Source organism: Hibiscus syriacus, unplaced genomic scaffold, assembly GCF_006381635.1.
Source record: "Hibiscus syriacus cultivar Baekdansim isolate YM2019G1 unplaced genomic scaffold, ASM638163v2 tig00117048_pilon, whole genome shotgun sequence".
NCBI lineage: Eukaryota > Viridiplantae > Streptophyta > Magnoliopsida > Malvales > Malvaceae > Hibiscus > Hibiscus syriacus.
The window spans coordinates 2,281,995-2,293,791 of record NW_024063538.1 but is presented as its reverse complement, the minus strand read 5'-3'; the positions used below and the strand labels follow the sequence as shown (position 1 = coordinate 2,293,791).

The 11,797-nt window shown below is 33.8% G+C and overlaps 1 protein-coding gene across 1 annotated transcript; it reads left to right on the top strand.

The window, feature by feature from the left end:
- The first annotated feature begins 5,424 nt into the window (after positions 1-5,424).
- Positions 5,425-11,500, top strand: LOC120197686 (peptidyl-prolyl cis-trans isomerase CYP95-like). The gene is given in 14 exon segments (XM_039199114.1): positions 5,425-5,534; positions 5,684-5,738; positions 6,034-6,122; positions 6,252-6,276; positions 6,436-6,474; positions 7,483-7,600; positions 7,722-7,849; positions 8,016-8,296; positions 8,299-8,372; positions 8,932-9,041; positions 9,351-9,549; positions 9,644-10,411; positions 10,867-10,935; positions 11,019-11,500. Coding segments are annotated over 14 exon segments (2,358 nt in total). The 5' UTR covers positions 5,425-5,456; the 3' UTR covers positions 11,344-11,500.
- Positions 11,501-11,797: the final 297 nt, after the last annotated feature.

Sequence of the window (11,797 nt, the reverse complement as noted above, 5' to 3'; positions counted from 1 at the left end):
CACTAAGTTCTAAGAATCACACCATTTTTCCTAATGTGTTTTAATCCAATCCATGCTTCTAATCTCATTTACCTCCATGACAAGTCAAATCTACCATAAAACATCCATAACACTAATATACTAACATATCACTACAAAACCCATTTTCTAAAATCCAATATTTCCTCCATTTCATAGTTTAGATCTTATTTTGTCCTTCCTTAAGCTTCTATATCAATTAAGGTTGTAAAAACAACCCACAATCAAAGGAAAAACCGATTTAATTGAAGCTTACCTTTGGAGCTATGGAGAAGACTTTACCCACGTGAAAGAAAAAGGAAATGAAATAGCTTTTTGGTGTTTACTTTCCCTTTTTCCCTTAAAATTAATACCTTACTAACTAAAAATTTTAAATTCATTTTTTTTAAAGGACCAAAATATCCTCTTAATAATCCTTTGTCACAATTTATCTAAACCATTAATTCTAATCATTCTCATCTTTATCATTTAATCGAATAAATCCTCCAAATTTTAAATCTTCCAATAAGGTCCTTAATTCAATATTTGGGGCATTACACAAAATCTTGACATTTATTTACTCTGAAAACACCAACAAACAAATCAGTACAACTATTAGTGGTGATCAATTTTAACGTAAAGTTTATTTGAACCAAACAAGGGATAAAATATTAAATTAAAACGAATTCAGAGTTCTATTGCAAAGACAATTAATTAATCAACTAATTGTTGACTCTAAAAAAGTCCCCAGCGGAGTCGCCAAGCTGTCGAAACGTTTTTTTTCTCGAAAAGACAATTTAGTTTTTTGAAATCTGGTTTGTAAAAGATCTCGTCTCGAATAATTAATGATCGGTTAATAATAAAATGTGATTCAGGGAGTCGCCACCAACCTTTGATTAGGGTATGATTGGGTACCCAAAAGTATTTGTCATTTTAATAAAAATATTAATTTTAATTAAAACAACAAATGTGCGATTTGCGTTACCAAAAACTTGAGTTCGAGATTCGATTATGTGTGGGGAAGGATTAGCTCCACCACAACGCCCTAAATCGGTACCTAGTCGATTAATTAGTTGTCTTTGCAATGAAATTTAAAAATATGAGTCTAATTTAATTTAAGATCTCATACAAGTAACATTCTTTGAATTTTAAGACGAAACTTAATACAAAAAACAAAATAATAATATCTAATTATTTCCAATGGAGAGTAAATGACCTATCATGCCTTAAAGCAGCCATTTATTACTCCGATCGATATGAAGAGATGCCACTATTTCGTCTTAAAATACAATATTGATTCGAGAGAAAACGATAATATCTAATTATTTCCAATCGAGAATAAATGACATATCATGCCTTAAAGTAGTTGTTACTCCAATCGAAATGAAGAGATATCACTATTTCGTCTTAAAAATCAATATTGATTCGAGAGAAAATGATAATAACTAATTATTTCCAATTGAGAATAAATGACCTCTCATGCCTTAAAGAAGTCATTTATTACTCCAACCGAAATCAAAAGATATTACTTTTCAATATTAATTCGAGTGTTACTTATTTGAAATACCATTGAAAAATACATACAAAAATAAAACAAAAAAAGCATACATCACGCAAGTACAATTAATTATTTATTTTACCAACATTTAATGAGAACAAGGATGTTCAATTATTTAAATACGTCGAGACGAGACCTTAGATTCGATCTAACAATTTTTTCTCGGTGAACTTAATTAAAAGAACATGATCTTTTCTTAATCCCCAAATTTTAAAACGGATTCAATTTAATTCGTGTCACTTAATATGATCAACTTTCATTTTAAAATTATCGAAAATAACTTTCTTATACGTTAAGATAGTCACTTTACGATAATATTAAAATGAACGAATATTACCCTTAGTCAAATTATTTTGATTTGAGTCAAGAAATGCTTATGAGGGTATCATACAAATTAATAGAGAACAAAACTAATCAGTGACTAAAATGAAACAACATAAAAGTGACATGCAAAAATTAAATAAAACAAAATGAAAAAAGGACTAAAATGTAAATAATAAATAATCATGTCAAAATTAAAACAAAATAAAGTGCAAAAGTGACTAAATGAATATTTTTAATATTAAGTGCTAAAATTGTAATGAATAAAAATAAATAAGACATGGGACCAATCAAAATAAATAAAATTGCATGGCTAAATTAAATAATAAAGAAATAGATCGAAAACCAAAATACAAACATATTGAACTACAGGGGCTATTTAATGATTATACCTTTTTCACAAGCCTAAAACATGTTTTTAAAGAAAAATGTGTAAATTGCTAAATCAGTCTAGCCAAATTAAAATAAAATTAAACAGTCACTACATATGACCAAAATGCAAAACAAGCTAAACATAGAGGGACTAAAAGAAAATAACCTAATAGACATATAACATGCATCAAAATGGGTAAATAACAACTTCAATCCCTATAACAGAAAATATCCTAAAAATATATAACATGATAAAAAGGTTAAATAGCAAGTTCGATCCTTACATGTGACTAACATGCAAAAATTCGCTAAAGTTAGGGGACCTAAGCGTGATTTTACCCTAAAGTTCCCCTATATACCCACTTTCTCTCTTTTTTTTTCATTTCAATCGAATTTCCCAAAAAATAAATCCCCTATATACCCCTATACACACGGCGATCGGTGGCCTAAACCGAGCCCCAAACTCACTTACTTGCTCTAATATACCCTCTTAAGCCTAGATTTAGGGTCTAAACCACCTAAAACCCCCTAAGACCCCAAAAGCCTCAACCTTTCAGTTCTCGCACGCTCTGGCCGTTGTGAAGATGAACCGACCCTTCGGTTAGACTCCCCACTCTAAGGTAACTAGATACACTCTCCTCTTCTCGGATCTGTTTCGCGAAAGTAGTTTTTTTTTTATCCTTACTTCGAAACGAAAGTAAGAAAATATACTTTGAACTTTTCTAATTTTTATTGCTTCTGAAAAACAAAGGGGAAATCCTCCTTTTTACAACAGTGTTCGGGTTTTATAACCCTTGATGTTACAAATTTTCTCAAAAAATGAAATCATTACAACTTGGTATTAGTGGTTACTTGTTGCAGAGGTTGGAGCAGCGTGTTGGTGCAGTAGGGCTACTGGCACGTGGTGGTGGAAATGGCGGGTGGCAGGGCTAGGTGCAGACCTAATCAGGGTAATCGGGGCCGTTAGATCTTTCTCAAATCTAATGGCTATGGTCGTGCAGTGCCAGGAGAAAGAAGAGAGCTTAGGTTTTTTTGCTCGGGCTCGAGTTTTGGGTTTGGTAGCTGGGCTCAAGTCTGGATGTAATTTTGGGGCCCGATTATCTTTGTAGTTGGGGCCTGTGCGTAATGGACCCGATTGGGTTTGTTGTAAAGGCCTGAAACCAATAAAATAATAATATAATAATAATATAATAATAATAAATAATGTCAGGACAAAAATGGGTGTCGCAGTCATAGTTAGGGATGAAATTAAAATATTTAAAAGTTAGAGACTAATTTAGAACAAAGATCATAATTTGAGGATGCATTATGCAATAAACTCTAATAAATACATCAAAAGATTAATGATCTATTTGTTTCTCTATAAATGTTTTTCTGTAAAATATTTTTTATTTCCAGTGTTTTGTTGACCGAAACAGATGGTCAATGTAATTCATTTTCCACTGAATTTCTTTTGCATTTTTAAAATATGAATTACGATTTAATTTTCTATAAGTCATTTTACGAACTTTTCACTCCAAAGCATAAACACTCAAAACATTATTATTTTATATATTTAATATTAATGTATTATTTTATTATCATTTTAATAAAAAAATTAATTATTAAATTATATTTATTGATAATTTTAATAATACAATATTATATTTTTATTGTTTAATTATATTATTATAATATATAATATAATATAATATTTTTATTTTAATGATATATAATAAATTATTAATAAAATTAATATTATACATGAATTTCAAAAACATAATAATATTAAATTATTTAATATTTAAAATTCTCCTTAAAATATAATATATAATATTTGTATTTCAATATTATAATTTTTAATATTTAATATAATATTTACATAAAATAGTATTAAATAAAATATTTTTAATATTTAATAATAATAATATTATTTTGTTATAAATAATATGATGTATTATTTATAATAATTTTTAAAATATTTATCCACATCTTCACATACTTTAAAATGATATTCAAAATATTTTCTAAAAAATATAATTAATTTTACGAAATTTATTCGAAACTAAGGACTAAAATTTCTTGGTTCGATACTCAAACGGATAAATATAATCCAGTAATTTGAAAGCCCAATGGAACATCTAAGGGACATTCCCTTTATAAGCAAAAACCCATTAGGTTTTCGTTTCCATTTTCTCTCGTATAATCCTCACTCTCCGTTTTCATCTGTGGCTCTGCATTTCTCAGATGAAGTTTCTAGGTTTTTGCCTTTATAACTTACTGCTTATGCACTAGTTTCCTATTTCCTGTTTTTTTATATAGCAATTTTTTGATCCAGTTACTTGCGTAGTTATTTTTTTTGTTATGTATCTTTTTTTCTTACTTCGTTTCATATGTTGATGTAAATTCATTTTTCGCATGATATTCCGGTTTTCGAGTTCAAGGTTAAGGTAGGTTTTAATTTATGCTCGTAGTTTAAGTTTTTCTTCTGGTTTAGCTAGGTTTTAAGGTTTTCAGCTTGATTTTGTTATCCTATGTCGCTTTCTGTTTTTAGAACTGTGTGTTAATGTTTCTTATTTTTTTCTTTTTCTTTTTTCTGATCTGGGATTCTTATTCGTTGCAGTCATTCACTAGATTAATCATATATTTCCTCTAATCCTAGGGCTTAGGTGCTAATAGCCTTTGTTTTTATTTTTTTGACCTGGATTCTTATTCAGTGCAGTCATTCAATGGATTAATTATGTGTTAATTTTAATGGCTAGGCTTAGGTTCACATTTTCAAATCTTTCAACCTGATTTTCTTCATTTTTCGTGCTTTCTGCATTCAGTATGTTTGGAAATGCTATGATGATTTCTATAAGCTGAAAAAAGGCAAAAGAAATATTTTCCAGGTATTTGATACCTGCAATACTTTCTATTTGCTCTTCCCAAGCTTGATGTACCATGTATGAGAAATTCAATTGATGCTTTACATGTTTTGAAAAATCCTGATCTATTGACTTGTATCTTAAGGCTGTGAATTGAAATGAAATAAATGATGTGTACATAAAGGCTGGTGAGTTTGGGAATGCTTTAATGATGAAATAGGTTCAGGTGTCATTTTTTTTGTTACTGTCGTGTTATGTAATTTAATGTGAGATAACATTCTTTTAATTGTGCTGTTCTAGCTGCTTGGTGTTTGATCAGATTGTGGTTATGCTAGCTTGAATTGTAAATCTGGTGAACAAAGATGGCAAAGAAGAAGAATCCCTTAGTTTTTATGGATGTATCAATAGATGGTGATCCTGTTGAAAAAATGGTTTTTGAGGTATTGTTTTGGGCGACATAAGCAATCCACCAACCTTTAATATATTTTGTTTTATTCTTTTCCTGTGTATTTTGTTTTGAATTACTATATATATTTTGTTTTGGAGATTATTTCCCCCCTTATATTTATCTCTTTCTTTGATTCTTCAGCTCTTTTCTGATGTTGCTCCCAAGACTGCAGAAAATTTCCGTGCCCTTTGTACAGGTGGTTATAAATGTGTTCCAGTACTATTATTTCCTATGGTTATGATATTTCTTTTGCACATTTTTGCATTTGATTCACTTTGGAACAGATACTGTATTAAGAATAAATCTTGACCTTGACCTTGAGTTTGTTGTTTAAGAATTTTCCTTCAATTTTAAGCAGGAATTGCTGGTTAGGGCAAGGTAATTTCTGGGTTATAATTGTTTACCATATGGGCGCATACATGCAAATGTTTTTTCATGTATATTTATACGTTTGTATTTTTCTGAGTTCTTAAACATATCTTGATCTACAGGGGAAAAGGGCATTGGTCCTAAAACTGGAAAACGGCTGTACTACAAGGGTTCCTTTTTCCATCGTGTCCTTAAAGGTTCCTTGGCCCAGGTTTGTTATATTTACCAAGTTGTGAATCCTCAGGATTGTACTAAACATCACCGTGTCCAACCCAGTTTTTTCGCATAAATGCCTTTCTTTTTTCATACTTGTGGACTAACGTGTTTTGTTTTTGTGCAGGGTGGTGATTTTGTAAGAAGAGATGGTATGTTGTATTCCTTACAGAGAACTTTTATTTTTATTATTTTGCGGCTTTTGATTGTTACTTGAGATAAGATCACTTTGAGAGAGCATCCTATGTAGCTTCTGGTTGAAGTTGCTCTTGAAATCCACATTTGATATATTATTTGTATTCTTTTTTCAGGAACTGGTGGGGAAAGCATATATGGTGGGAAGTTTCCAGGTGAATGATCTCTTCCCAACCTTCTGTAGTTACAATCATAGTTTAGGTTATCTGAAATGAATGAAGAAGTGTAAAATTTTCCTTTTGTTTAATGTTTTAAAAGTCGATCATTTCATGGAAATGATGTGAACTTTGTACTATTTTTGTTATTCACATGTTTTTTTCTGTTTGTAATTACTCTTTGTTCATGAAAGTTAATAATATTCTAATTAGAATATAATCGTGTACATGATGGAAGTGCTCTTACATGCTAATATACGTAGTATTGTACTCTCCATAAGTGGTCAAAATTTCCAATTTTATTATCAATTTATAATTGTGGGGCTAATGTATGTATTTAATGTTTGTTCTTATATGCTCTTTGGAATGGGTCAAAATCTCAAATCTCTATTTTCAATTTTTAGTTTCTTGCTATATAATATTGAATTTATCAATTTGCTTTTGGAGCTAATTTGAGGTTTGGTATTAGGGTTATTTGTACCAGGATGAACACTGTATTAAGGTATTTCCTTGGCTTTAAGTTTGGGCATATCTGGCTCTTGAAATGTTCTCTGAGAGAACAATATGCATTCTCATTATTTTTGCTAAAGTTTCTTTTGCATTAGATTGTATAGGTGCTTTCAATCACTCTTGACGTGAGCCTATCTTCTCCTAAAAAGCTTTTTTTGACAGAAATATGCATTTTCCTAATTGCTGTACAAATTTTATTTTACACCATTAATGTTTGTTTTATAGCTTTTTTCTCTATCATCTGTGGATCCTTTAGAAGCGGTTGGTGCTAACATAATGACGTGATGGCTAAATCATTTAAGGACTGCATTATAACTAAATTTTATTTATTCCACAAACTATCTAGAGACAGCATTGAAAGAAAGAATATTTACTGTTGGAAATCCAATGCTTTTTCTGATTCCATGCCTAAGGTTATTCATTTAGAGGTGACTGTATGTTAATGTTTTTTCACTGATAATTGATTAGTAACAAGGGGTAATGTAAACTCTTCTTCAGATGAATCACCTAGGCTAAAGCATGGTGGACCTGGTCTTTTATCCATGGCAATTGCTGATCGTGACACTGTCGGTTCACAATTTGTTGTCACCTTCAAGGCTAATCATGACCTTGACAGGTAGTTTCTTATCTTCTTTAAGTATTTGTTCTTGGTTCCTCACCTCCCAAATATAAGCTTGCACTGTTTAAAAGTGATTCAGCCTTGGATTCCGAGTTTTTTTCCTTGTGGCATGTTGCAGAAAGTATGTTGTTTTTGGACAGCTTGTGCAAGGAAATGAAGTACTGAAGAAAATTGAAAATGTGGGTGATGAGGAAGGAATACCAACTGTGACAGTGAAAATTATTAATTGTGGTGAATTCAGTGAAGGTAAAGTCCACGGTGACCTTATTGGTTGGTTATATTTCTTAAGATAGAATATCATGATCTAATTTTTTGTAGACCTGCCAAATTTGCACTTTTATGATGCTTGCATGAGGCTTGACCTTCATTTCTTTTTAATTTTGGCTTTCAACATTTTTTATTTTATCTGTAGACAAGAGGAAAAATAAGCTGAGAATGGGAAAAGATGTTTCTTCTGGTGCTAACAGTTATGAAGCGCGTAGGAAGTGGAAAAATAAGAAATCAAGAGAGAAAAGGAAGAAGAGAAGAAGACACGATTCATCTGATTCGGATAGCTCCTCAGATTCTGAGACAGAATCATCTGAGTCTGATAGTGATTCTGATTCATATATCTCATCATCCTCGGGTACTAGTTCTTCAAGTGATGATGGGAACAAGAAGAGGAAGAGATATTCCAAACGAGAAAAACATAAGCGCGGGGTAAAAGAAGAGATAGACGACGTGAGAAAAAAAGAAAACAACGTGATAAGAGATCAAAGCATAAATTAAGGTTATTTGCTTATTCTCTTTTTCTTCATAGCAGTGTCTTCTTTTCTGGACAATTACCCTTTTAATTACCTGATTCCTGAGCATGTTTTGTTGAGTTTTGTGCTTGATCAGCTGTGTAGGAGTCATATTTTGAGATGTAATTGGAAACCTTTTGCTCCTGTTAGTTTTCCTTGGCCTAGTGCGACTTATTAGAAGACTTTCTTTTTCCTTTTTTGATCTTTTTTATTTGAGTTGCGTATGCAAATTAATAAAATGCATGATTGTAAATATGATGCAAAAGTTTCTATACTAGTTTCGAAATTTAGTTGTACTTTGTGTCTTTGTTGAAGTAGGTCCATGTATGCTTTCTCACGTGCTTGGTGAAGATTTATGGCAAACTGTCATTGGTTTTTGCCCCCTGTAATTAATTTTGCTAATTTATCTTGCGGTATTTTCTGAAACCTTTTACAATCCATGTACAAAAAAATGATTAAAATGCTTCAAGGTCATGGATAAGCTGATTGGTTATTAAGCATCTTATATAACTTGAACTTGTTACATATTTCTTTTCTTGGTTTTAGGACTTCTGATAGCCTTACGGATGAGAACAGCAAGACAAGCAGCGAAAGAAGCACCGACAATGATGTTCAAGGAAAACCACAGAAACATAAAGAGCCTTCTCAGAAAAATGGTAAGAGTTGAAGTTCTTGACATGGTCATGAATACATTATACCCATCGTTCTACATTATTCCTTTTATTTTTCCCTTGATAATGCTATTAATTCACATGCAAATGACACACCCTTCATTCTACATTAGTTTGCCTCATCCATCACCCCGTTATGCTATCATGTTAGAGTTGTGGAATTTGATATTGTTGTTTTCTGCTTCCAATTTTTTTGCTTTGTTTACTAAAGCCTTCTGATTTGGATAATTCTCTTTGTTTTTAAGGTTTTTGATTTTTACCACTTCTATTAAAGGGGTTGTCTATGTTTTGCAGTTTGTAGTCAATCCCCTTCGGCTACAGAGAAAGAAAATCCTCACAGAAAGATGAAAGAGGCTGATTTTCTTGTGAAGGAACGTGAAACTCCCAAGGAGATTGGAGAGCGAAAGAGCAATGGCATTGAAGAAGATGCTAAATCTGAAAGAAGTGCTCAGAGGCAACCTGATGTGGTAGATGATCGCCCAAGCAAATCTAGGTCTACTTTCCTTCTCCTTCGGTTGTACTTAATACTGACCGGTTCTTCCCAATATGGTATTTTATAAAAAGTTGATGAGCAGGAGCAGAAGCAGAAGCAGAAGTGCAAGTTCTAGAAGGTCCATGAGTAAGAGTATGAGTATTAGTCCCAGGAGGCGTCAAAGCCATAGCCCAAGTCATAGCCTAAGGCGGAGTGTGAGCAGGAGTCCAGGTGTGAATAGGAATCCCACACGTTTCCCAGAAAGAAGTGTTAGTAGGACTCCTGTTAGAAGCATCAGCAAAAGTCCATTGAGGGCTAGAAAGAACAGCAGTAGGAGCCCAGTTAGAGGACATTCTCAAAAAAGCATTAGCAGGAGCCCTGTAAGGTCTCGCTCTCGAAGAAGCCCAAGTACGAGCCCACCTAGGTCAACAAGAAAATCAATTAGTAGAAGCCCTGTTAGACTTTCAAAAAGAAGCATTAGCAGAAGTCCCTTAAGATCTAGGAGAAGCATTAGCAGAAGCCCCATAAGATCTAGGCGAAGCATTAGTGGAAGTCCTGTAAGATCCTCTCGGAGAAGCATAAGTAGGAGCTCTGCTAGGGCTCCCTTTAAAAGAACTATCAGCAGAAGTCCATTAAGGGAATCAAGTAGGAATTACTGTCGTAGTTATTCAAGGAGCCCAACCCCTGTTAAACGAGTAATGTCACCACCTGATCGAGGTAGAAGTATATCGAGAAGTGCTTCCCCTGATGCATCACCTAAGCGTATCAGGAGGGGCCGTGGTTTCGGTGAGCGCTACTCCTATGCACGAAGATACAGAATCCCTTCTCCAAATCGTTCTCCTGTTAGGTCCCATCGTTACGAAGGCAGGATTGATCGTGAGAGGTACACATCACATCACGTGCTTAAGTTATCCTACCCAGGGATTTAAATTGCAGTCGCGACTGCGTTTTCGGTCGTGTTGCGTATATCGTGATTGCGGATATAACGGATGCTATTGCGGGTATCGCGGTCGTGAACGTTTTTCAAATGAGTTGATTTTTAAAAAAAGAAAATAAAAAAACTCATTTTTCTTTTTTAAATAAAATAGCGGAAAAGCGGTATGCGATAGTTGCGATTGTCCGTTATCCGTTAAATTGCGGCCGCAACCTGCCGCTATTGGTGTGATTTCGCTGCACACCGCTATTTTCCACGATAGCAGTCTTGGATGCTGCCTCGACCGTGATATAACGGTTGTGATACTGTTATTCGGCCGCTATTTGAATCCCTGATCCTACCCTCAATTTTTCTTGGTAACCTTTGTAATTTTATGTCGTTTTTCTCTTAATTGTCAATTCTAGGTATTCAAGCTACAGGAGGTATTCACCCAGGCGTTATAGAAGCCCACCAAGAGGACGAACTCCTCCAAGGTCTGATATGCTGTATACCAATTATCTCTTATATTGAGTAGTATGAATTTTGTTACTTGCTCCTAATAAAAACATGTTTTCAGGTATAGAGGCAGAAGAAGCCGGACAAGGAGTCCATCTTTATCCCCTAACCCAAGGTATCGGAATCGTCGATATGGTCGTAGCCGCAGCCATAGCCCAAGTCGAAGTCGAACCCCTGTCCGCAGCCGTACGCCAGTTGATTCTCCAAAGGCCGGAAGGCGAAGGTCCACATCTCGTAGCAGGAGCCGATCGGAATCAAGGTCCTCGTTGAAGTCTGTGTCTCCAAAGCAGGCAAGCAAAGCAAAGTTGAGGTCGTCCTCTGGAAGTCCGGATGGGAGAAGGTGCCTGGTCTCGTACGACGATGGTTCGGCTAGCTCGGGAAGGTGAGTTTGGAGAAGATTTTGGTGTTTTGAGTGTTTGAGGAGCCCCAATCTTGTATTTGATGCGCTTTTGAAGCTTTACGAATTTGTTCTCTCTTAGCTGTGTTGTTGTCAGGGGGTTGTGGCTAGTAGTTTACATTACCTAATCCGCTTTTAAGTATTTTGTGTAGCACTCGTCTAGCAATACTATGCTGTTAGATTCTAAATTTTTATTTAAAACATTGCAAAATTTTAGCAATAATTGACGAGTGTCGGAATGCATCAATTCATCCTGCTTACAGTTTCATTAACAGCAGTTTACACTTTCTTTAAATGTCTCTCCATCTTTGTAAGAATAAAGGAGAGGACATTTTGAACGTCTGTAAGCACAGTTGGATTTAGATTATATTCTCGTGAAGTCCAGCAGGAACACTGCAGTCTGGATTTCGCCGCCTTTTAACCTGTATCCACAAAACGGGGTT